Here is a 25,468-nt window from a genome sequence, read left to right on the forward strand (position 1 = left end):
ACGCCAGGCCGGGGGGGCCAGGGGGTGGGCCGGGGGCTGGGCCCAGGGCTCCCTGGGGGTCCCCAGTTTCCTGTCTGATACCGGTTTGTCTCTTCTGCAGGTTTGGCTCAGAAGAAGGCGGCCCCAACAGAGGTGAGTGTCTGGAGGGGACGAAGGGCCTGGGGTCCCCACCCTGACCGCTTCCTCCCTACCCGCGGAGAAGCTGTGTGGCCTGAGGCAGCTCACCGCACCTTTCTGGGCCCCAGATGCCATCCAGTGTCCACAGGCAGGATGAACGTGAGGTCTGTGCCAGCCGCGTCTTGAGAGGTCAGGGTGAAATTCTGTGAGGGAGGAGCCGCACCCCCAGTGGCAGGGGTGCCTGGTCAGGGCTGCAGGGGCAGGAAGGGCTTCTCTGGGTTCCAGGCCAGGTGGAGCCAGGACTCTGGGGGGTGGGCGGTGGGGAGAGAGCAGCTCTCACAGGGGCACTGGGGGCAGGAATGGAAGACCCGGCTGGAGGGTCAGATGCTGCCCAGAGGGCGATGCCCGAGGCTACCAGCTCCACCCATACCATCGGTGTCTGAGCCACACAGGCGTAGTGCATAGGCTGTGTGCAGCCCACGTGTGTGTGCGCGCGCATGTGCGCATTTGCCTGTGTGCGTTTGCCTGTGTGCACGTGTGTTTGCCGGTGTGCATGTTTGCCTGTGTGCGCGTGTGTTTGCGGGTGTGCATGTTTGCTTGTGTGTGCGTGTGCACGTGTGTTTGCCTATGTGCACGTGTTTGCCTGTGTGCACGTGTGTTTGCCTGTGTGCGTGTTTGCCTGTGTGCGCATGTGCACGTGTGTTTGCCTGTGTGCATGTTTGCCTGTGTGTGCGTGTGCACATTTGTGTGCATGTTTGCCTGTGTGCGCGTGTGCACATGTGTTTGCCTGTTTGCGTGTGTGCACGTGTGTTTGTCGGTGTGCATGTTTGCCTGTGTGCGCGTGTGCACGTGTGTTTGCCTGTGTGTGCGTGTGCACGTGTTTGCCTGTGTGTGCGTGTGCACGTGTTTGCCTGTGTGCGCGTGTGCACGTGTGTTTGCCGGTGTGCGCGTGTGCACGTGTTTGCCGGTGTGCGTGTGTGCACGTGTGTTTGCCGGTGTGCATGTTTGCCTGTGTGCACGTGTGTTTGCCAGTGTGCATGTTTGCCTGTGTGCGCGTGTGCACGTGTGTTTGCCTGTGTGCGCGTGTGGACGTGTGTTTGCCGGTGTGCATGTTTGCCTGTGTGCGCGTGTGCACGTGTGTTTGCCTGTGCACATGTTTGCCTGTGTGCGCGTGTGCACGTGTGTTTGCCGGTGTGCACGTTTGCCTGTGTGTGTGCACGTGTGTTTGCCGGTGTGCATGTTTGCCTGTGTGCGCGTGTGCACGTGTGTTTGCCGGTGTGCATGTTTGCCTGTGTGCGCGTGTGCACGTGTTTGCCTGTGTGCGCATGTGCATGTGTGTTTGCTGGTGTGCATGTTTGCCTGTGTGCGCGTGTGCACGTGTGTTTGCCTGTGCGCATGTTTGCCTGTGTGCGCGTGTGCACGTGTGTTTGCCGGTGTGCACGTTTGCCTGTGTGTGTGCACGTGTGTTTGCCGGTGTGCATGTTTGTGTGCGCGTGTGCACGTGTGTTTGCCTGTGCACGTTTGCCTGTGTGCGCGTGTGCACGTGTGTTTGCCGGTGTGCACGTTTGCCTGTGTGTGTGCACGTGTGTTTGCCGGTGTGCATGTTTGCCTGTGTGCGCGTGTGCACGTGTGTTTGCCGGTGTGCATGTTTGCCTGTGTGCGCGTGTGCACGTGTTTGCCTGTGTGCGCATGTGCATGTGTGTTTGCTGGTGTGCATGTTTGCCTGTGTGCGCGTGTGCACGTGTGTTTGCCTGTGCGCATGTTTGCCTGTGTGCGCGTGTGCACGTGTGTTTGCCGGTGTGCACGTTTGCCTGTGTGTGTGCACGTGTGTTTGCCGGTGTAGATGTTTGTGTGCGTGTGTGCACGTGTGTTTGCCGGTGTGCATGTTTGCCTGTGTGCACGTGTGCGTGTTTGCCTGTGTGCGTGTGTGCACGTGTTTGCCTGTGTGCATGTTTGCCTGTGTGCGCGTGTGCACGTGTGTTTGCCGGTGTGCATGTTTGCCTGTGTGCACGTGTGCACGTGTGTTTGCCTGTGTGCGTGTGTGCACGTGTGTTTGCCGGTGTGCATGTTTGCCTGTGTATGTGCACGTGTGTTTGCTGGTGTGCATGTTTGCCTGTGTGTGTGCACATGTGCGTGTAGATGGGTCCTTTCCATGCCCTGTCATTGCTGTCTCCTCTGGAGAGCTTTCTCTGCACAGTGGCCCTGCCTTTGCAGCTTCTGCCAGCCCCATGGCACCTAGTGGCCTTCTTCCCAGCCCCAGTGGGCGCGGTGGGGTGGGCCGTCCCCTGAGGGCGCTCGAGCGGCTGCATCTCCTGTTTTCCCGCTTGCAGTCCTCAGGGCACCTGTATCCTGAGCCCCATTCCCAGGAGGAGTCCCCAAGGCACCCGCCCCACCTCGGCCGCCCTTGGGCCCTGCGTCCATAGCCAGAGCTGGGAGGGCTTTGTCCATCAGGCCTGGGACCCTGGGATCCTTCCTCAGAGTCCCCCGGCCTGGGGGCAGCGTGGAGGGTGGCGCGGGTGGCGGGATGAATTACTGGGGAGAGTCTGCCCCCTGGCGGCCGCCAGGGAGAATGCACGGAACATGGCTGAGCAGCGTCGGCTGCGGAGGGAGGGCAGGGCAGGGGTCAGGGCTGCAGGAGCGTCCCTGGGGCCGATAGCAGTGGGATGGGGTCTGGCCAGTGGAGGGTCCGTGGGCTCTCCTAGCAAACGCAGTGGTGCTCCTTAAATGATGGTGCCAGGCGGGGCTGTCCTCCTTGGTTGGCCTCTGTGTCCCTTCAGGCTCCCACGGCCCCTTTTCACATCCTCCCACGAGGGTAGCAGGCTGAGGCCCCCTGGGGTCGGCAGCTCATCCATGTGCTGGGGCGCCTGCACTGCCCGACAGCTTGTAGGAGCCGGGCCTGACCCCGGCCAGTGAGACTGTCTCCCTCAAGGACGAGATGCTCTTTACAATCCTTCCAGCCCAGGGGTCTCACAGTTAGGGGCCCTGGTGAGGAAGAGGGGTTACGACTCCCACCAGCACCTCAGGTGGTAGATGGACGCTCTGAGGCTGGCCTGGCTCACACCGTGTTGGCAGGAAGCCTGACCCCTGCTCTGTTCCCACCCCCACCTCAGTTCTGTTTTTTTGTTTTTGTTTTTGTTTTTGTTTGAGACGGAGTCTCGCTCTGTCGCCCAGGCTGGAGTGCAGTGGCTCAATCTCGGCTCACTGCAAGCTCCGCCTCCCGGGTCCACACCATTCTCCTGCCTCACCCTCCCGAGTAGCTGGGACTACAGGCGCCCGCAGTCCAGTTTTTAAAAAATACCCACTTTACTGAGATGTGATTCACATGCTATACAGCTCACCCTCTGAAGTGTGCAGTAAATGACTTTTGGTACATTTGCAGAGTTGTGTGGGGACATCTGTGGTTGTCACAACTGGGAGATGCTCCTGGGATGGAGTGGGTGGAGGCCAGGGATGCTGCTCAGCACCCCAAAAAACAGTCCAGCCCCAGTGTCCACAGCACCTGGGGGAGACCCTGAAGTTAGGGGGCTGGGGCTGCCCAATCCTCTTTCCCTTCTTGAGGACCCAGAGGTCTCCACCACGGAGTGAGTGCTTCTGGGTGTCCAGCGTGGGACACTGAGGGGCCCCAGCCAGCCCACTAGGCGCCCGTGGGTGAGGGACCTCCTGCTGCATCTCCGAGTTGCCCGGACCTGCCCCCTGCCCTGTGCACCCCTGCTGGGCCCAACAACTAAACTCTTTCTTCCCAGGGTTTCAGAGCACACCCTGCCCCGGTGGGTGTGCTCCTCACGGAGTTAACGCTTCCTGCTTCCTCTTCCCAGGCCCTGTCGATGATGGCACAGCCGGGCCCTGGCCATGGGAAGAAGTTGGGCCATCGAGGTGTGGACGCATCTGGCGAAACCACCTACAAGAAGGTTCCTCGGCTCCCCTTAGCTGGCTGGGGGGAGCGGGAGGGAGCGGAGGGGCGGGAGTTCCCACTGGTACCATCGATGGGGCCCGTCGCCCCCGACACGAACCAGGGTCTGCACAGGGGCAGGTGTGGGCTGTGTAGGGCAGAGACTCGAGTCCTCAGTCCTGGACGAGGCCCCGCTGTTTGCTGTCCTTGCCGGGCAGCTGGGCAGCGTGCTCCGTGGCTCAGCCTGGCTGCAGTGTCTGCCCGGCTCTGAGTCCTTGAAACCTTGGGCAGAACCTGGGCTCTCAGCCCTGGTGAGGGAGAGGGGTTACGGTCCCCGCCACCACCTCGGGCGGTGAACGGGACACTCTGAGGCTGGCCTGGCTCGCACCATGTTGGTAGGAAGCCTGACCCCCGCTCTGTTCCCACCCCCACCTAGGGCTTGTTTTTTCAAAAATAACTGTTTTACTGAGATGTGATTCATGTACTGTACAATTCAGCCTTTAAAGCGTGCAGTAAATGACTTGTAGTACATTTGCAGAGCTGTGCAGCCATCACCTCTGATTCCAGAACATTCCATCAGCTCAAATAGCAACCCTGTCCCCATTAGCAGTCGCCCCCCATCCCCCACTCCCAGCCCCGGCACCCGGCATCCCTTTCCTGCCCCTGTGGATTGGCCTGTCCTGGACGTTTCATGGAAATGGAATCACACACTGTGTGACTGTCTGTGTCTGGCGTCTTTCACTGAGCGTGGCGTCCTTGGGGTTCATTCGCGCTGGGGCCCGCGGCAGAGCCTCGCTCCTATTCACGGCTGAGTCGTGTTCTGGCACGTGCGGCGCCCGTGCTGCGCTTGTCCTTTGCTGCGTCGTGGACGCTGGCGTGGTTCACACTCCTGGCCGTTGTGAATTGTGCTGCTGAGGACACGTGTGTGTGAGTCTGTGTGTGGATTTGTGTGTTCGTTTGTCTTGGGCGGACACCCAGGGGCAGAATTGCCAAGTCACGTGTAACTCAGTGTCACTTTTGAGGAACTTGCAAACTGTTCTCCGCAGCCGCTGTACCGTTTGCCACGCCCAGCAGCGGTGACTGAGGCCCGGTGTCCCCGCATCCTCACCAGTCCTCGCGATTGTTGTCTCTGATTCTGGCGTCCTCGTGGGTGGGTGTGAGGTGGTGTCTCTTCAAGGTGTTTTTTTGTTTGTTTGTTTTTGTAGAGACAGGGGTTTTGCCATGTTGCCCAGGCTGGTCTCGAACTCCTAGGCTCAGGCGATCTTCCCACCCTGGCCTCCCGAGTGGCCAGGATTCCAGGCGTGAGCCACCGCGCACGGCCTCCCTGTGGTTTGATTTGCTTTCCCTTGGTACCCAGTGACATGGAGCGTCTTTGCGGGCTTCAGGGCCATTTGTACGTTATCTCCGGGCACATGTCTGTTCTGTCCGTGGCATCTCGGGGAGGTGAACGTGCAGGCCAGACCCCCACCACCCAGAGTGTGGTTTAGGAGGGAGGCAGCGACCGAACCTGGACAGTGGCAGAAACCAACTCCCGACCTCCCTCCCTGCCCCCTCACACCTGTGACGGGAGAACTGGAGGCCAGAGTTAGAGACTAGAGGTATGGGCCGGCTTCCCAGGGCTGACGTGAACATGGCCCCGAGAGCACACAGTGAGAATAATGCTGACAATGCTGGTGGCAAATATAACAGCAGCTGGCAGGGCGCAGTGGCTAACGCCTGGAATTCCAGCACTTTGGGAGGCTGAGGCGGGAGGATCCTGAGGTCAGGAGTTGGAGACCAGCCTGGGCAACATGGCGCAACCTTGTCTCTACTAAAAATACAAAAAAATTATTAGTCAGGTGTGGTGGCGCGTGCCTGTAATCCCAGCTACTCGGGAGGCTGAGGCAGAGAATAACTTGAACCTGAGAGGCATAGGCTGCAGTGAGCCAAGATCACCCACTACACTCCAGCCTGGGCAACAGAGCAAGACTCTGTCTCAAAAAAAATAAAATAAAATAACGGCCAGGCGCGGTGACTCACGCCTGTAATCCCAGCACTTTGGGAGGGTAGTCCCAGCTACTTGGGAGGCTGAGGCAGGAGAATGGTGTGAACCTGGGAGGTGGAGCTTGCAGTGAGCTGACATCCGGCCACTGCACTCCAGCCTGGGTGACAGAGCAAGAGCCTGTCTCAAAAAATAAACAAATAAAAATAATAATAGCAGCTGACACCATGTCCCCAAGAGGGCCAGAACCAATGTACCCGTCCCTGTCTACAGGCAGGGAAACTGAGGCACAGAGCGGCCATATGGGTTGCCCAGTGTGACCACGTGTATTACTTAGAAAGCAGCTAGCAGGAACCCGCATCAGAAGACGTGAAAGTGATCTGGGCATTTCGCTGTAAACGGTACCCCCTAAAAATAAACCCTGACAGTGAACCAATCCTTGCTAAGTTGGAGCTGTTTCAAAATGTGAGAACCTTCTAGAACCTAGCTAGCCAACAGGACTGGAGGGCTGAGTGACGCGGTGCAGCAGTTACAGCCAAGCCCTGTCCTGGCTGTGTGGCCCAAGGGAGGGTGGCTTCACCCCCCGGCCTGATGTCCATGGCTCAACAGCCGCAGGACAGGCGACCCCGGGGGCCACCGGGAGGGGGTTGGCAGGTGTGGGGTCCCGAGCTGCAGCTGGACACGGTCTCCACCCCCTGGTGCACACAGCGGGTGCAGGGCAGTGCGGGGAGCAGCCGGGGGCCCTGACGCTCTGGTCTCCCCGCAGACCACCTCCTCTACCCTGAAGGGCGCCATCCAGCTGGGCATCGGCTACACTGTAGGCCACCTGAGCTCCAAGCCCGAGCGCGATGTGCTCATGCAGGACTTCTACGTGGTGGAGAGCATCTTCTTCCCCAGGTGGGCTGGGCCCCGGAGCCTCAGGCCTCACCCGGCACACGTGTGGCTGTGATATGGAGTGGCCTGTCCTGAGCGCCCTTCTCTGCTGAAAGCAGCACCTGGCCCCTCCTGGCGCCTCCTTGGCCTTGAGCTGTGGCCCTCTGTCCGCCAGGACATTGGTTTGCTGCTAAATCAGAGACCCAGCGTAAAAGCAGTTTAAGAACAGGAAAAAGAGGCCGGGCGCAGTGGCTCAAGCCTGTAATCCCAGCACTTTGGGAGGCCGAGATGGGCGGATCACGAGGTCAGGAGATCAAGACCATCCTGGCTAACACGGTGAAACGCCGTCTCTATTAAAAAATACAAAAAAAAAAACCTAGTCGGGCGAGGTGGCGGGCGCCTGTCGTCCCAGCTACTTGGGAGGCTGAGGCAGGAGAATGGCGTAAACCCGGGAGGCGGAGCTTGCAGTGAGCTGAGATCTGGCCACTGCACTCTAGGCTGGGCGACACAGCAAGACTCCATCTCAAAAAAAAAAACAGGAGAAAGAAAAGATAGAAGTTAGCTCTTTTCTAATCTACAAATACCAGCGGGCAGTGCAGGGCTGGTCAGGAGGCTCCATGGTGTTGGGGTCCTGGGATCCTTCTGGTCACCCCACACCACCATCCTCAATATACAGCTCTGTGACCAGTGGCCCCAGGTGGCTGCGCAGGCTCCTGCCATCACGGCTGCATTCCAGCCACAGGAGGAAAGAGAAGGAGAACAACACAGCCCTTCCCTTTAGAACATAACCAGTGTTTCTGCTGCACTTGTGTCATTGGCTGGGTGCAGTCACATGACCACACCAAGCTGCAAGAGCCTGGGGCGGTGTGGTCCTATTCTTGGCAGCCATGTGCCTGACCAACACTGTGGTCTGCATTGTTAATGAAAGAAGAGAGGGTGGTTACTGGGAGACAGTTCCATCAGGAGCCCCATGTTGCTTGTGGGATTGGGCCATTTCCAGGAAGCCTTGGAGCTGAGCCGCTAGAGGCTCAGCTGCTAGAGGCACTAGGAGGGGCCATGGCAGGGGTGGGGGAGAAGTGCCCACCCCCCGTCACAGGCTTCCTCCTGTCCTTCCTCCACAGTGAAGGCAGCAACCTCACCCCCGCCCACCACTTCCAGGACTTCCGTTTCAAGACCTATGCACCTGTCGCCTTCCGCTACTTCCGGGAGCTCTTCGGGATCCGGCCAGATGATTACCTGGTAAGCGTATTTGCTATTATGGGCTTCCTGGCTTGAAACAGAACATGTGTTGGGTCTCGGAGGGTCTGTGGGTCAGGCACTGGGGGCAGCCTCCCTGGGTTACTGGTGTAGGGTTGTGAGGTTCGGGGCCGGGGTCTCCGTGAGACTCACTGGGGAAGGGGGAGGGATCGGTCTCCAAGCTCACATCGCTGGCGGCTGCAGAACTTCGTCCTGGCTGGCATTGGCTGGGAGCCTCCTCCATTCCTTGTCATGTGGGTCTTGTCATCAAAGCGTCCGCTCACCAAAGAGATGGTACAGTCTTCTGCAGCCTGGTGCCAAAGTGACTGACCCATCTTCAGACTTAGGGTTAGCACAAGGCCCTGGGACGTGGGTGCCACTGGGGACCAGCGTAGTCGGCCCTCCCAAGCTCTAGCCGTGGCTTTGTTGTTTCAAGTTAGAAAAGTCAAAATCTAGGCCAACCCCTTTGACCTAGCAGCCCATCATCCGGGCTCCTGAAAGAGGCGTGTGGAAGGCGGCTCTCACCGTGGCGGCCCCGGAGCTCAGCAGTGCCAGCACTTCTCAAAGCTCTGGGTGGCCTTTTCCCAAGCCTGCTGGTCATTCTGAGGACTTTGTGTCAGGGAAAACGCGAACTCCATAGACGACTGCGGTTGGCGTTCTGGCTGTCACGGCAGCGCGGTCCCCGGGGCCGGAAGCCTGTGATTCTCTGATCCTGCCCTCACCCACGGTGGTCGGTTCCTTGTGCCTTTGGTGGTTGCTGACCGTGCAGGCGTTTGGTTTCTCTCAGGCTGTAGGAAGCACCCGAGGCTGCTCTCTTCCAGGGAGAATGAGCATGTGCTGCAGCCGGGGGTACATGCGACCCCCCGAGAACTCCAGCCCTGTTCAGGTGCCGGGGAGTCACCATGCCCCTGGGTTGTGTCACCAAGGCCCAGCCTCCTGACTTCAGTGTCCCAGCGTTTGCCTGAGCTCGGCAGGGCAGTGGGGAGTGAAAAGACAGCTGGGGTTTTTGCCTAGAAATGGCCCTCGGGTGACCTGGACGCCACCGTGTGAGGCGGCCGGGAATGGGAGGCGGCAGCCTGGCTCGTAGCAGAGACGGCGCCCGCGTCCGTTAGCAGGAGTGGACGGATACAAGCCGAACTGGGCCGTCTGGGTCTCCCCTAGAACCCGATGAGACCGCATTCCGGGGCCTCAGGCCGAGTGTGCGCCCACAGCGTCTCGGGGCCCAGCCTGGTGTTGGTGAGCCCCGAATCCTCCTCATCTCAGGAGTGTGAGAATTCTCCTGGGGGCCCCCAGCCTCTGTCCAGGCTGTGGTGTGCGTGTGGCCATGAGCCAGTGGCGGGAGGACGGGCCAGTGTGCGTGTTGCTGTCCACAGGACCCCTGAGCCTGAGTGGGCACAGGTGGGGCTCGGGGGGCACTGGCGGTTGCCGGTACTTCTCTGATTGGACAGCTGAGGTCACAGTCCACACTGGTAAAAGGGGTGGCCCCAGCAAGGCCCCCAGCTCAGGACAGCCAGGAAGGAGAAGGTGGAGGTTGGACGCGGGGTGGGGCTCAGCCCTGCCCAGCAGCCAGCGGAGGGTGGAGAGGAGGCCGAGGTCAGTGGCACGGCTGCCGAGAGCCTCAGCACCGACGAAGGAGGCCGTGGGGGGTTGTCCTGGCACTGCCTGGCTCAGAAACCCACTCATGGGGCCTGCTTCCCCGTGGCAGCTGAGGCCCATGGAGGCCACAGCCCCACAACTGCCATGAGCCGTGTGGCTTCAGAATTTCCGTCGTTGGTGGTGTTTGCACAAAGCTGAACGTGCCTTTCCACAGTGTTTTCCACTCTGCGGGTGAAATCAGCGCCCCCGTCCTGCCACCGTGGAGAGGGAGCAGTGATTTGTGCCTCGGGGGGACACTCTGGCTGCGTGGGGCGTCCCCTGCTGCAGGTGACCTGAGGACAGTGGCCCAGGGCTTGGCGGGGTCCCCTGGCCTCCCAGGGAGGGCACCAGCCCCAGGAGAGACGCGCCCTCGCTCTGCACTGCTGCATCTGTATCGGGGAGGCTGGATGGCGTCCTGCTGCGGCGGGAAGGGCGGAGGAACCACGTGGGCTCTGTGTTTCCCGTGGATATTTGTGGCTCATGGCTGTGGGCGGAGAAAGGCAGGCAGATGGCCGGGCTGGGCGACAGCAGTGGCCTGGACAGATCTCCCTCCAGCCTGAGTCCACCCCACACGGCTCTCTCACCCTACACCGTCACTCCCAGCCAGGCCATGGCAGAAGCAGCGCGTGCAGGAGGAAGGACCCTCGCTGTTCTGAGCTGCCGAGGCTGGCAGGGCCATTGCTGACTCCGCAGAATCCAGCCTGTGTTGACCGACGTGTGATAACTGATGGCGCGGTTCCCTGGCCCGAGACCACCTCGGGCAGTGGAGGGCGGGGGTGGTGACTTGAGCCCAAGGAGGGACGGGGGCATTCCCAGGCCCTGGGCCTGAAGTGACCTCATGTTTCCGGCGTCCTCTGGCCCCCAAGCACATTCACACCTCAGCGCGTGTGTGGCGCTAGGGACCCAACTCACACATCAAGCCTCTGGCTCTTCCAGCATTTTCCAAAGGTGGTTCCCCTCACTTGTTGGGGTTTTTTTGAAACAGTCTTTCTTACTCTGTTGCCCAAGTTGGAGGGCAGTGGTGCTGTCCCAACTCACAGCAGCCTCGACCTCCTGAGCTCAGGTGATCCTCCCACCTCAGCCTCCCAAGTAACTGGGACCACAGATGTGCGCCACCACGCCTGTGTTTTGTTTTGTTTTGTTTTGTTTTTTGGTGCAGAGGAGGCCTCGCTCTGTTGCCCAGGCTGGTCTTGAACTCCTGGGCTCAAACGATCCTCTCTCAGCCTCCCAAGGTGCTGGGATTGCAAAGTGCTGGGTGAGCCGCTGTGCCTGGCCTCCCCTCGCTTCTACTTGCCACCACTCCTGACTCTGGGGACACCCCCCACCTGCTTAGCACAGCAGCGTTCTTCCCAGCAGGGCAGGTGGCACTCAGCACTCAGAGACCACCCTTCTGTTGTCCGGCAGATACGGACCCAGCGTTAACCCTGGGCGGGCCTGCCTCACTCCGCTGATGGGGAGCTGGCTCTGACCTCATCTGCGACCAGTTAGGATTTTGCAGGGCGTGACCCAGATGGCCTTAGCCACACACACACTTCGTTGGTTCCATACCCAGAAGACACAGGGTAGCGCCTGTGGGTCTCGTCTTCACTCTCGTCCTTAACAAATAGAGCACCTGGCCTGTAATCCCAGCACTTTGGGAGGCCGAGACGGGCGGATCACGAGGTCAGGAGATCGAGACCATCCTGGCTAACACGGTGAAACCCCGTCTCTACTAAAAATACAAAAAACTAGCCGGGCGAGGTGGCGGGCGCCTGTAGTCCCAGCTACTCGGGAGGCTGAGGCAGGAGAATGGTGTAAACCCGGGAGGTGGAGCTTGCAGTGAGCTGAGATCCGGCCACTGTACTCCAGCCTGGGCAGCAGAGCGAGACTCTGTCTCAAAAAAAAAAAAAAAAGAGCAAACAAATAGAGCACCTGTCGTGTGTCAGTGACGCAAAAAACTTTCGCCTCCACGGACCTACTGCCTAATGTCTAGGAGAGGGCGTGGCGGCAGAGAGAGAGTGAGCGCATCATGAAACAAACAGCAGGGGCTGAGAAAAAGGGGCAGAGAGGTGGGGAGGAAGGGCTTGGACTGGGGTGCCGGGGGCCAGAGTGGGGCCTGCCCATCAGAGATGCAGCTTCCATCCCAGAGGTTATCTTCTGGTCCAGTGTGGCTGCTGAGGTTCCGGCCATCACATCAGCATCTCAGGAGAGAACTAGGTGGGAAGGAGAGAAGGGCAAATATGCAGGTACTCCAGCTGCCTGTTGCCCATCTAGGGAGCCTTCCCTGAGTTCCACCCCACAGCTTCTGCTTGTGACTCATGGGGCAGAACTGGTGTTGTGGCCGCACCCAGCTGCAGGGGTGCTGGGAGCACCTCTTACCCATGCACGTCAGCACCCCCGTACGATCCGGTGTCCACTCCTAACGAGAGTGGGAGGCAGGCTGGGGAGTGCGTCCTAGCAGGCCAGCCCTCGGGCTGCAGAGTCAGCTCGGCCTCAGGCTCCAGTCCTTGCTGGCTGGCCTCAGGCAAGTTGCTCCCCCTCTCTGAGCCTCTCTTTCCGCATCTGTAAAATGCAGCGACACGTTGTCAGGTCCTGGGGCTGCTGAGCAGACGGAAGCCAGTGCCATCTGTGTGTCCAGCAGCTCGGGGCCCGCTGACCCGCCTCCTCTGCTTCCAGTATTCCCTGTGCAATGAGCCGCTGATCGAGCTGTCCAACCCGGGTGCCAGCGGCTCCCTCTTCTACGTCACCAGCGACGACGAGTTCATCATCAAGACTGTCATGCACAAGGAGGCCGAGTTCCTGCAGAAGCTGCTTCCCGGCTACTACATGGTGCGTGGCCCGCCCTGCGGGGTGGACGGCTCCTCCATCAGCCCCCTTCTCCCGGCCGACAGGAGTAGATGTCTGCAAGGCTTGGGCAAGCAGGCGTCCTTGGGGTGCAGCGAGAGGCATCTTGGGCCCCAGGGACTCACCCTCGGGGGTCCCCCGTCAGGCTTCACCAGCACCAGTCACCAGTGTTCAGGAGCTGCCCTCTCTTCCTCCTGTGGCCACACGCCCTGAGGGCCGTCCCCAGGCAGGGCTGGGTGGGCATCGGCTCCTGCCTGGCTCCCCATCCCCACCTGGCCAACACCCCTATGAGCCGTGGGCCCCAGAAGTGGCGGCCCGTGGACAGTGTCTCTCAGCTGCCACGGAGGCCCAAGCGGCCCAAGGGTGCCTCAGAGGGATCCAGAGAGGAGGGGACGGGCCACCAGCTGGCACCCCACAAAAGACCAGCTGCTTGGGCAGGCGTGAGGCAGCTCCATCCGGGCCACCCCTCACCCCACGTGACTCACAGAAAGGGCGCGTCAGGCCCCGGGAGCGGGAGGAGGAGCCAGCGGCTGCGGCTGTGTTCCCTGGTCTGGGATTCCGGTACTCGCCCAGACGAGGTGGGCGCCTCCCATGTGGCCGGGCCTGAGCTGCTGCCCGGCTCTGGGCAGCGCCGTGCAACCCGTGACTCAGTTTCCCCCTTTGAGCCCTCCTCCATCCACTCTCTGTGATGCCTAGCAAGGGGCCCGGGCTCCCTCGATCAGGCTCAGCAAACTCAATCTTTAAAGGCCCAGAGAGTGAGTGTTTTTGGCTCTGCGAGCCAGTGTCCTGTGTCTCCAGGCCTCAGCTCTGCCTGGCTGGCACCGAGCCGCCATGACCACATGAGCATGTGCGGGCACGGCCGTGTGCCCATACGTGTTATGTATAGACCAAGAATGCAAATTCCATATCACTGTCACGTGTCATCAAAGACTATTCTCTATTTCCCCACTTATTTATTTATCTATGTATTTATTTATTTATTGCGACGGAGTCTCGCTCTGTCGCCCAGGCTGGAGTGCAGTGGCGCGATCTCGGCTCACTGCAGCCTCCCCCTCCCAAGTTCAAGCCATTCTCCTGCCTCAGCCTCCCAAGCAGCTGGGACTACAGGCGCCCGCCACCATGCCCAGCTATTTTGTTTTTATTTTTAGTAGAGACAGGGTTTCACCGTGTTAGTCAGGATGGTCTCAATCTCCTGACGTCATGATCTGCCTGTCTCGGCCTCCCAAAGTGCTGGGATTACAGGCGTAAGCCACCACGTCTGGCCTCTTCACCATTTTTTTTTTTTTTTTCTTTTTGAGATGGAGTCTTGCTCTGTCGCCCAGGCTGGAATGCAATGGCACAATCTCGGCTCACTGCAACCTCCATCTCCCAGGTTCAAGCGATTCACCTGCCTCAGCCTCGAAAGTAGCTGGGATTACAGGCATGTGCCACCACGCCCAGCTAATTTTTATTTTTAATAGAGACGGGGTTTCACCATGTTGGCTAGGCCAACTCCTGACCTCAGGTGATCCACCCACCTCGGCCTCCCAAAGTGCTAGGATTACAGGCGTGAGCCACCGCACCTGGCCCTCTCCACTTTTTAAAACTGGAAAAACCATTCTTAGCTCACAGCCCTATAAAAATAGGTGGCATCCAGATTTGGCCCAGGGGCTGGAGTTTGCTGAGCCTGCCCAGGCTGGTGCCTGAGGCCGTGTCCCCCACTCCTCTCCCTGTGGGTCTGTCCCAACCCCGACACCTGGGCAGCAAACCACTGGGTTCGTCATTGAGAGGCTCTGGGCAGGGGAAGCTGTTGATTCACTTGGGTGCCCCTGGGTCACCCAGTGCCCGCTTGGGGTCTACTGGGCAGAGCAGGACCCAGACCTGTGCCTGGGGACCCAGATTTGGAGTGAAGGTCCGAGTTGATCAGTCCAACACAGCAAAGCATAACCAACATAAAGGCTGGGCTCACGCCCGGAGTCCTGGCACTTTGGGAGGCTGAGCTGGGAGGATGGTTTAAGCCCTGGAGGTTGAGGCTGCAGTGAGCTGTGATCGCACCATTGCACTCCAGCCTGGGCGACAGAGTGAGACCCTGTCTCAAGAAAATACATGTGTGTGTGCACACTGTGTGTGCGCGTGTGTGCATATACATATGCGTATGTATATGTATGTATTTTAGGATAGAGCATTGCGTTTCCGGTCTCCAGACCTCCCAACAGGCGAGCCCAGCCAGGGCGATGTCCTGTGGGCAGGCAGGGAGTGTGGAAGCCTCTGATGGAACAGAAGCGCCTGCCTCGGGGCCTGGCTCTGTAGAAACAGACTCTCTTGGAGCTCACAGTTGGGCGGGGAGACCCTGTGGCCTGTGAGAGTCAGGGTGCTGTGGGAAGGCCAGCTGGGCACCTGCAGAGGAAAGGGGTCCCTGAGTGCTTCTGGGGAGAGAGGGGGGTGCTGACCAGGGGCATCCATGAGGCCCCTGAGGCAGAGGCCAGCTCTGCCCGCCCCCGCAGGTCTGTGGCCCGGCCGCCCTCCATGACGTCCCCTCTTCCCCTGGCAGAACCTTAACCAGAACCCGCGGACGCTGCTACCCAAGTTCTACGGGCTGTACTGCGTGCAGTCGGGGGGCAAGAACATCCGCGTGGTGGTCATGAACAACATCCTGCCCCGCGTGGTCAAGATGCACCTCAAGTTCGACCTTAAGGGCTCCACCTACAAGCGGCGCGCCAGCAAGAAGGAGAAGGAGAAGAGCTTCCCCACCTACAAGGACCTGGACTTCATGCAGGACATGCCCGAGGGGCTCCTGCTGGACGCCGACACCTTCAGCGCCCTGGTCAAGACGCTGCAGCGGGACTGTCTGGTGAGGGCTCGGCCCGGGCAGGGGAGGGAGGGTGGTAGGTGGGACTGCCTGGTGAGGCCACGGTCCGGGCAGGCAGGGCCAGGGAGGGTGCCAGGCTGAGGCCCACCTGCCCCGCAGCCCACAGCAGGCCCCACCCCAACGTGGGATCCGGAAGCAGCTCAAGCTTTTATGGCCTTAACCTAAAACGTGGTTGGACACTGGCTCATGCCTGGGATCTCAGCACTTTGGGAGGCAGGCAGATGGCTTGAGCCCAGGGGTTCAAGACCAGCATGGGCAACACTGTGAGACCCTGTCTCACAAAGAAAACAGGAAACTTATGTCTCCAGACCTAGCCCTTGGGGGTTGGGAGTGTCTGTACCGCTAAGAAGCGGTTCCTCTGGAGGTTACATGGTGACAGTGGTAGAGTCCCCCCACCCCCCCGAGAAGACAGCCCAGCCTTCAGATGCTGTGGTCACGAGCCCAGAGCTCCTGGCCAGCCATGAGAGCTTGTGCCTCAGTTTCCTCACCCATCAAATGGGATGACTGCCTGCTCTGCAGGCCATGGCAAGGGCCCATGTCTGTCCGGTGGAGGGTCTGGCTCCTGTCCCCGTGGAGCCTGCACCTGCTCTGTATTAGGGAAAGAACGATGCACGCAGCTATTCCTCTCCCTGTGTTAGCTCCATCGTCCCCGCCCCACCCCGGCAGCTTCGAGGCATGGAGCCAGGGAGGGAGGCCCCAGCCAGTCAGGAGCAGAGCCTGGGACCTCCCAGCTCCCCCACTCCACCCAGGCCCTCCTGCTGACCACCCCTAGCTCCCCGACCCTTTTGAGAAGTTGACCCACACCCCCAGAGAACTGCGCAGACCACTCAGGGGCTTCGAGGCTGCCCTGGGCATCCATGCACCTGGGTGTCACCTGTCAGGCTGGCAGGTCCTTGCCCATGGGCCTGGGCTGGTCAGAGCATAGGCCAGGCCCCCTGTCTCTCAGGAAGGAGCAAAGCCAGGGAGGGAAGTCCCCATCCCAGTGCCTGGGGCGGCCTGCTGTGAGGCTGGAAGCCCCACTCTGGCCCGCCTTGATGCCGCTGTGTGACGGCAGCTCCTCCATCCCTCGGGATAATACTAGAACCCCCACCCCTGCATGGCCGTGGGACTCCATCCGTCACGCCCGAGCCCACGGGGCTGTCCGGGCTGAGGCCCCCATAAGGTCCAGGAGCCGTGGTAGGGGTGGAGACAGCTGACGGCATGGTGTGCTCCTGCCCGTCCGTCCCGCCAGGTCCTGGAGAGCTTCAAGATCATGGACTACAGCCTACTGCTGGGTGTGCACAACATCGACCAGCACGAGCGCGAGCGGCAGGCGCAGGGCGCCCGGGGCACCTCGGACGAGAAGCGGCCTGTGGGCCAGAAGGCGCTCTACTCCACGGCCATGGAGTCCATCCAGGGCGGCGCCGCGCGTGGAGAACCCATCGAGTCGGATGACACGTAGGTGGGCGGGGGGCCTCTGGACCCGTCCCGCTTCCCTTCCCCACAGGCTCCGGTCCCCCATCCCCGGCTCAAGTGTGAAAACAGGCAGGGAAGGCTGGCGAGGGCATCCGCGGCGACAGAGAGAGTCTGAGAGCCTCACGCCAGGGCCTCAGAGCGAAAACAGGCAGGGAGGGCTGGCGAGGGCATCTGTGGTGACAGACAGAGTCTGAGAGCCTCACGCCAGGGCCTCAGAGTGAAAACAGGCAGGGAGGGCTGGCGAGGGCATCCGTGGTGACAGACAGAGTCTGAGAGCCTCACGCCAGGGCCTCAGAGCGAAGCCAGGCCATAGTGCGGGCCGCAGGCTGAGTGCCGGGTTCCGGGCCTTGACTTGCAATGGTGGTAGCATTTCCCATTCACCCGTCAGTGGGCCGAGGCTACTGGCCATCCACAGGAATGAGACAGAGATAGCGTTTCCCCGTGGCACTCAGAGGTCCACTCGCTGCCCGTGCAGACAGGAGCCACAAAGGTGTGGAAGGCGCACGGGAGGCCAGAGGGATCAGGCAAGGCAGGGCTCACAGCAGGACACAGCCCACAAAAAGGAGGGACTGCAGAATCTGATTCCACACGGATCAAAGTGACTGCTGGCTGGGCATGGTGGCTCATGCCTGTGCTCCCAGCACTTTGAGAGGCCAAGGTGGGAGGACTGCCTCAGCCCTGGAGTTCAGTACCAGCCTGGGCAATATAGCGAGACCCCCTCTCTACAAAAAATATAAAACTTAGCTGGGCATGGTGGCATGTGCCCCTGTAGTCCCAACTACTTGGGAGACTGAAGGTGTGGCAGGCGTGAGCATGGCAGGCGGAGGTTGCAGTGAGCCAAGATCACACCACTGCGCTCCAGCTTGGGCGTCAGAGTGAGACCCTGTCTTAAAAAAAAAAAAAGCTTGGCATGGCGGCTCACGCCTGTAATCCCAACACTTTGGGAGGCCGAGGCAGGCGGATCACCTGAGGTCAAGAGTTCCAGACAAGCCTGGCCAACATGGTGAAACCCTGCCTCTACTAAATACAAAATATTAGTTGGGCATGGTGGTGCATGCCTGTAATCCCAGCTACTTGGGAGGCTGAGGCAGGAGAATCGCTTGAACCCAGGAGGTAGAGGTTGCAGTGAGCCGAGATTGAGCTGTTGTACTCCAGCCTGAGCAGCAAGAGCTAAATTCTGTCTTAAAAAAAAAAAAATGCTGCCACAGAAGATGGGAACGGTGGTAGAGAGAGGAGGCCACACCTCAGTGGCCTACAGTTACGTCTCTGCTGGACGCTAGGGGCAGAGGGAGCAGACCGGCCCTGCCCTCACAGGGCTCGGGGTTTGGTTGGGGAGATACTCACAGAGCCCTTCTGGGACACTATGAATGTTAGGGCCAGGTCATTCTCTGGTATGGGGCTGTCCTGGGCACTGCAGGGTGCTGAGCAGCATCCTGGGCCTCCACCCACTCCGGGCCAGGAGCACCCCCCCCACTCCAGGCCAGGAGCACCCCCCAGTTGTGACAACCACAGATGTCACCAGATGTGGCCCCAGGGGGCGGGTTGGACAGGTGTCGTATAGCAGTGCTGAGATAGTGCCCTGGTCACAGCAGCACCCTGACAGTGGGGGCAGGCCCGAGCCTTCACTTTGGTACCTGTTCATTCCTCACAGCAGCCTTGGAGGAGGGAGGTGGGCTTCCCCCATTTCCAGCTGAGGAAGCAGGCTCCTAGGTTGGGGGGCAGCCTTCGCCAGCGGAGCCACGCAGGTGTGGAGCCAAGTTCCACCTGGCCTGGCCCCAGGGGTGGTGCTGGCTTGCACTAGGCCACCAGCTGGGCTTTGGTTTGCAAAGGTGGTGGTATTTCCCATGGATGGCAGAGGAGGAGCCGGGGCCCCCCAACCAGGGTGTAGCTGTGGGGAGTGCGGGAGCCAAGGCCAGGCACAGCTCCCCCTCAGACCATCCTGGCGTTTGTAGGGTCTTCGTTGGCCTGGCAGGGGAGCAGGTGAGCACACCAGCCTGTGGCGTGAGCAGAGCGTGCAGGGCCCCGGCCCAGCAGGTCTGGCTCCTGGTGGCTTCAGGATGGCTGCTGCACGTGTGGCCTCACTAACTGCGCTGGGCATGGTGCCGGGTGACAATTAACTCCCCAGGCTGTACCTGAGACCCCGTGGCCCTACCTGGGCATGCAGTGTGCGTGTGTGTGCACGTACATGTGTGTGCATGTGTGTGTCCATGCACACGTGTGTGGTGGCAGGGTATGCGCCCGGGCCTCCTAGCTGGGACTCCTCAGCAGCGCCTGGGCCTGGGTTTGAGACGGGATGATGGAGAGACATCAGGACGGAGATTCCCAGGTGCCAGGCCCCACTCCAAGAGCTTGGCCGAGCTGCCACCCACGGGAGCAGGTGGACTCCCCAGCCCCGGAGTCCCCAGCCCTGCCTGCCCCGAGTCCCGGCTCTGTGGGATGCTGACGGTGCCCTTGCCCTCTCTCCCCAGGATGGGCGGGATCCCCGCTGTGAACGGCCGCGGGGAGCGGCTGCTGCTGCACATTGGCATCATTGATATCCTGCAGTCCTACAGGTGGGTGCCAGGGTCTGCAGTCCCACAGGGGGGTGCCCGGGTCCGCAGTCCTACAGGTGGACGCCCCGGGTCTGCCAGCCCCACAGGTGGGTGGGTGCCCCCAGGACACCCATGCACAGAGGCACTTGCCTGTGGAAACAGCTGCACCAGCAGCTCTCGGGGCTTCCTCAACCTTCTGGAAAGCTCTTGCTTGGCTGCCCCTTCTTGAGCCCTAAAGGAAGGTGTCTGGTTACCTTGAAAATCCAGAGTGAGTTGGGCGTAGTGGTCCACACGTGTAATCTAGCGCTGTGGGAGGCTGAGGCGGGAGGATCGCTTGAGCCCAGGAGTTTGAGACCAGCCTGGGCAACATAGCAAGACCCCGTCTCTACGAAATATCAAAAAAATTAACTGAGCTTGGTCGTACTCCTGCAGTCCCAGCTACTCAGGAGGCCAAGGCAGGAGGATTCCTTGGGCCCAGGAGTTCAGGCCTGCAGCAGTGAGCTATGATGGCCGCACTGCACTCCAGGCTGGGTGACAGAGCAAGACCCTGTCTCAAAAAAAAAAGAAAAAAGAAAATCTAAGGAGTGGGTTTGAGGCCTCCCTTTGGGGCTCGAATATTTGTTTTTTGGTTTTTCATTTGTTTGTTTTGAGACAAAGTCTCGCTCTGTCACTCAGGCTGAAGAGCAGTGGTGCGATCTTGGCTCACTGCAGCTTCCGCCTTCTGAGTCGACCCTATTCTCCCGCCTCAGCCTCCCGAGTAGCTGGGATTACCGGCACGTGCCACCATGCCTGGCTAATTTTTGTATTTTTAGTAGAGACGGGGTTTCACCATGTTGGCCAGGCTGGTCTCGAACTCCTGACCTCAGGTGATCCACCTACCTTGGCCTCCCAAAGTGCTGGGCTTACAGGTGTGAGCTACCGTGCTTGGCTGGGGCTCTAGAATGTTGAAAGACAGGGTCACCCTCTTGGTACTATGGACATTGGGACCAGGTGGTTCTCTGGAGTGGGGCCGTCCTGGGCACTGCAGGGTACTAAGCAGAGAGCCTCCACCCACTGCCTGCCAGGAGCGCCTGCCACCCTGAGTTTTGACAGCCACGATTGCTCAAGGCCATGGCCCAGTGTCCTCGGGGGTGCACAGTGGCCCCTGAGTGAGGCGGCCTGGCAAGGGCTTGGCTGATGTCAGCTGCCACTCCGGGGGCTCTCTCCACAGGTTCATCAAGAAGCTGGAGCACACCTGGAAGGCCCTCGTCCATGATGGGGTGAGCGCCTGCACCCCTCCTCCCATCCTTCCTCTGTCCTCCTGTCTGTCGTCCTGGCCTTCCTCCATCCATCACTCCGCAAATGCAGACCACCTCCTGGGGCCGAGCGTTGAGGACTAACTAACAGCCTGTAGAACCCAAGATCCCAACAGGCACCCCCATTTTTCAAGAGTGTGTAGAAGGTCCAGGCAGGAGCTTCCACAACAAGCATTGAGCGTGTCAGGGTGGCGGCCAGCAGAGGCCTCTGGAGATATCTTAGACCTTGTCAAGGCCCAGAACCCACGCCTAGGGCAGACAGGAGTGCTGTCTTGCTCTGACGAGGCCGGCCAGGGTGTCCTGTGCTGCCGCCCTACATCGCTGGGGTTGTCCTTGTCCCCTGGCCCACAGTGGCCGGGCACCGCCTCCCACTGCAGCCTTCGAGGGTGGAGTCATTCACAGTCCTGGTACGTGGCCACTCCTCACCCAAGGAGGCTGGGAAAGGAGGCTGCATTCTGGGAGGCCAAGGGTCACATCCTAGCAGGGCCCCAGCCAGACCATCCTACCTCAACCTCCCCTACGAGTCCATGTGGGCCACTGCGCCTGGCCGGAATCCTTTATTCATAGCTGGTTGAAAAAGTCAAAAATGCGAATAGGTCTCTGGCGGAAAAGCTTCCACCCATTCCCTGGCACCCAGTCTCCCTCCCCAGAGGGAGCCACTGTTCCCTGTTCCGTGAGCCCCTCCCAGGAAGCCACAGCAACATGGAGCCATCTCGAGCCTTTTGACACAGAAGGTGCCCCCCGCACACATACAGCGTCTGTCCAGGGCTGTCTCCAGCTGTTGGTTGATGCGCCCTCTGCCCCCGGGCACCCCCAACTCTCTTCCAGGACACGGTGTCTGTCCACCGCCCCAGCTTCTATGCCGAGCGGTTTTTCAAGTTCATGAGCAACACAGTCTTTCGGAAGAACTCCTGTAAGCCACCTGAGCCCTGCGGGGCGGGAGGGACCCCTGGGGAGGCCGAGAGCCCCGTGGGGCAGGAGGGGCTCTGGGGGAAGCAGTAAACCCAGAGCCCCTGTGTCTCCCTCAGACCGGGCCTCATCCAGAGGCAGGATAGTCAGGACATTTGCTCTGCACAGGAGCCACCGCCGGAGCCTGAATCCTGAATCCTGAATCCTGGCCTGGGCTCGTCCTGCCTTGTGGCCTTGAACAGGCACTTCCCTCTGTGCCTCGGTTTCCCCATTGGCACAGCACTGTGAGAGTACAGTGTTGATATATGGGATGGGCGGGCCTGGCCCAGCAGGCAGCTCAGTGTGTGGGGCTCCAACAGCATCACCATCACCATGGAAACGCATCCCGGGCAGGGAACCCAGGAGGCCGGCATAGCAGGGTGTGGCCGGGGAGGTCACAGGCAAACAATGGTGGGGAAGGTGGGGACTCAGGGTTCACCCACAGGGTACCCGGGGGAGGTCCCCATTTCTCAGGGCTCAGCTTCCCCTCATGGGCCACTGTAGCATCTGGACGCAGACTCAGGGTTCCAGGCCCCCGTGCAGACATCAGCCTGTGGCCCACCTGCTGCCAGACGGGTTCCTCCCTGGGGTCTGTTTCTCAGCCACCCTCCCCACTAAAAGGCTCTCGGGCTACCCAGCATCCTGCACAGGCCTGGCACACAGAGGTGCTTGGGAAGTGTCTGGGGTGGGCATGAATGATCTGCGGGTCCGCACCCACGGGGTTGCTCCTGGGAGACAGCAGGGACAGGCACGCCAGTGCCCAGCACTTGCAGTCAGGCTGCTCTTCCCAGCCTGCACACCTGCTCCCGGCCCCAAGGCCAGGGACTCCCTCTCATTGACACCATGGGAATTGGCAGACACCATGCATCGGGATCTGTCTCCAGAGAGCTGGCTGTCAAGCCTGTCCCCGCACTCCACCCTCTGGGACTGATGCCACAGGATCATTCCCAGTCATCCAGGGCTGTTTGCCCGCCTTTGGCAACTGTAGGAAGCTGCACAAGGCAAACTGAGCACCTACTGTTTACCAGGAGCTGTGTGGGTCATTCTGGGGGCAGAGGTCACAAGAGCTTGGTGAGGAGGCAGAGCTCACACAACCCTGAGGACAGGCCCGGCGCTGTGTGGGCATCACCTGCTGCACCACACCCCACTGCTAAGGTCGGCCAGCGGGGCCCAGAGAGACTGAGCCACACAGCCAGCGGGCGAGCCTGGATCTGGGCTCAGGCCCTACATGCTGAACCATTGGCTTCTCTAACCACAATACCTGGTGCTGTCTAAGACTGTCAGTGTCCATCTGAAAATGGGGGCCCTGCCCGGGCTGGGCCGCACATGGAAGGGGATAAAGCCTGCAGGCATCCCTGGCCAGGTGGATAGACAGGAGTCACAGGTCTGCAGGACCCCGGGAGGGGCAGGCACTGTGCCAGGGTCCCAGTGTGTCTCATAGAGACAGTCGGGTAGGCAGGACAGGCAACTCAGGCTCTCAGTCCCTCCCCGGGCAGAGCCCGGTTTTCCACCAAGAGGCTTTGCTGCTTCCCGGCCTCAGGGACGGGCAGGGGCCTGGTGGGTCTCAGGGACACGGGTATATTCGGGCAGTCACCCTGTCTGGGCTTTGCTATGAGCCCCCAGCAACCCCAAGCGCCAACACCCACCCTCCCCTGCAGCCCTGAAGTCCTCGCCCTCCAAGAAGGGGCGCGGCGGAGCCCTGCTGGCTGTGAAACCCCTGGGGCCAACAGCTGCCTTCTCGGCCAGCCAGATCCCCAGCGAGCGGGAGGAGGCCCAGTACGACCTGCGGGGGGCCCGCAGCTACCCCACGCTGGAGGACGAAGGTGAGGGGCAGAGGGCAGAGTGCGCCTGTGGGGGCTACGGGGCATGTCAGCAGCAGCCCAGCGGGTGGGGCGCCGCCTCCTCCTGAGTACTCATCACTCAGTCTTCCCCTCCGGACTGGGATCTGAAGAACCTCCTGCCCAGGGGCTGGGGGCTTCTGGGATGGCCCCAGGGAAGAGCCCAGGGAAAGCTGAGTGTAGAAGGCTCCACTGGGTGGGGTGGTGACAGCTCCCGCCTTCTCTCACGGTCACTGTTAATCTGAGGCGGACCAGGATGCCATCGAAGGCATGCAGCCCCCAGGCTACGCCTGATATCAGGGAGGGCAGGGGACAGAATGAAGGAATTGACATAGCCATGCAAGGGCCCTGGGGCAGGACCACACTGCTAAGGGAACAGCAAGGAGCCAAGCAGCAGGGAGGGGAAGAGAGGGAGAGGGGAAGAGAGCAGTGGGGAGGGGAAGAGGGTGGGGAGGGAGGGTGGGGAGAGGACGGGCCAGGCTGCACAGGGCCCTCTGGGCTGTGTAGGGCTGTGGATTCTATTTTGAGAGCGGTCAGAGGCCTTCGTGTGAAGGGGGAAGGTCATCTTTCCCTGCCCTGTGGGGAGGTGGGCATGTCCGGGAGGTGGGCGGGCACTGGGCGTGGGTTCCCAGCGTGAGCCAAGCCTCAGGGAGAATCGACTGTGTGTGTTTGGGGGCCTGGAGGCTCCGCAAGGTACCCACAGTCCTCTCCCCACAGGCCGGCCTGACCTTCTGCCCTGCACGCCACCTTCTTTTGAAGAAGCCACTACAGCTTCCATTGCCACCACTCTGTCATCCACATCCCTCTCCATTCCTGAGCGGTCCCCCTCGGAGACTTCGGAGCAACCTCGGTACAGGTGGGCGGAGGCATCCACTGTGCATGTGGACGGAGCATCCGCTGTACATGTGGGCGGGACATCCGCTGTGCACGTGGGCGGGGCATCCGCTGTGCATGTGGGTGGAGCATCCTAGGTACAAAAGGGTGAGGCATCTGCTGTGCATGTGGGCGGGGCATCCGCTGTGCATGTGGGCGGAGCATCCGCTGCGCATGTGGGTGGGGCATTCTATGTACAGAAGAGGGGGGCATCCGATGTGTAGGAGGGAGGGGCATCTGTACAGGTGGGCGGGGCTGCCAGGTAGGCAGGCGGATAGGCAGGGCAGGTAGACTGAGCAGGCGGGCCATCCTCTTTCTGGGTGTCACCTGTTTGTCTCTACAGGCGGCGCACACAGTCCTCCGGACAGGATGGCAGGTGAGACCCCGCCCCCTTCCCTCCCTGGGTCTCACCAGCTCCTCCTGCATAGCTCCCAGCTCCCATTCCCGCTCCCCAGCGCATTCCTGCCCCCCCAGTCCGTCTGCTCTCCGCCCATTCTTTCCTGGGAACAGATTTAAGGTTCCAGCACTCGGCCTTAGCACTGCACACAATCTTCGAGCCACTTTGTTTTTCTTACACCCTGGGACAGCTGTGGCCTGTTGGATCCTTCTTTTTCTTCTTCTATTAAGTTTTTTTTAACTTAAGATACAGCGGGAACATCGTGAAATGCTCCCCTCCTGCCCAAGGCCGGTCTCCTCCCCAGGAGCAACCACTGGGACTGGGTTTTGTCTCTTGGCAGATACTTTCTGGGAACACAGCAGACGTGCACCAGACTTTTGTTTCTCTTTTATTTTCACACCAGTGGGCACACCCTGCGTGCCGCCCACATCTTGCTGTTGTCACTTGACTGACGGGGATCTCGGGCGGGTGTGCACCGTTCCTGTCACGCCTGCGTGCCGTCCTTCCATCCCGTGGACTGCACCTGGCTTTAATGCCCAGCCCTCGGGGACATTTGTGAGGTTCTCGGGGTCTCGCTCTTGTGAACACCGGGGCAGTGGCGAGGTGTTGCTTTCCTTAACTGTGTTTTAATCACTGCCGCCTGATGAAAGAAACCCCTTGGTGCCATGGGTGGGATGTGGCCCTTCGCTTGGTCCAGCGTGCCATTTGGAGAGGCTACACAGCCAGGCC

General features: G+C 60.5%; 1 protein-coding gene across 6 annotated transcripts in view; it reads left to right on the top strand.

The window, feature by feature from the left end:
* PIP5K1C (phosphatidylinositol-4-phosphate 5-kinase type 1 gamma) overlaps nt 1–25,468 on the top strand; it is a 65,270-nt gene that overhangs the window by 27,301 nt on the left and 12,501 nt on the right. For 5 of the 6 annotated variants that reach the window (XM_037994478.2, XM_007994792.3, XM_007994794.3 and 2 more), the window contains exons 2-14: nt 101–132; nt 3,933–4,025; nt 6,754–6,884; nt 7,982–8,099; nt 12,387–12,539; nt 15,085–15,384; nt 16,634–16,839; nt 19,326–19,409; nt 20,599–20,647; nt 21,512–21,596; nt 23,290–23,454; nt 24,187–24,325; nt 24,686–24,718. In XM_037994478.2, the coding sequence (XP_037850406.2) occupies nt 101–132; nt 3,933–4,025; nt 6,754–6,884; nt 7,982–8,099; nt 12,387–12,539; nt 15,085–15,384; nt 16,634–16,839; nt 19,326–19,409; nt 20,599–20,647; nt 21,512–21,596; nt 23,290–23,454; nt 24,187–24,325; nt 24,686–24,718 (1,588 nt within the window). The remainder of the gene's footprint in view (nt 1–100; nt 133–3,932; nt 4,026–6,753; nt 6,885–7,981; nt 8,100–12,386; nt 12,540–15,084; nt 15,385–16,633; nt 16,840–19,325; nt 19,410–20,598; nt 20,648–21,511; nt 21,597–23,289; nt 23,455–24,186; nt 24,326–24,685; nt 24,719–25,468) is intronic. The other variant, XM_073017124.1, reaches the window with a different exon arrangement.

Source organism: Chlorocebus sabaeus, chromosome 6 (assembly GCF_047675955.1).
Source record: "Chlorocebus sabaeus isolate Y175 chromosome 6, mChlSab1.0.hap1, whole genome shotgun sequence".
In the NCBI taxonomy this organism is placed as follows: domain Eukaryota; kingdom Metazoa; phylum Chordata; class Mammalia; order Primates; family Cercopithecidae; genus Chlorocebus; species Chlorocebus sabaeus.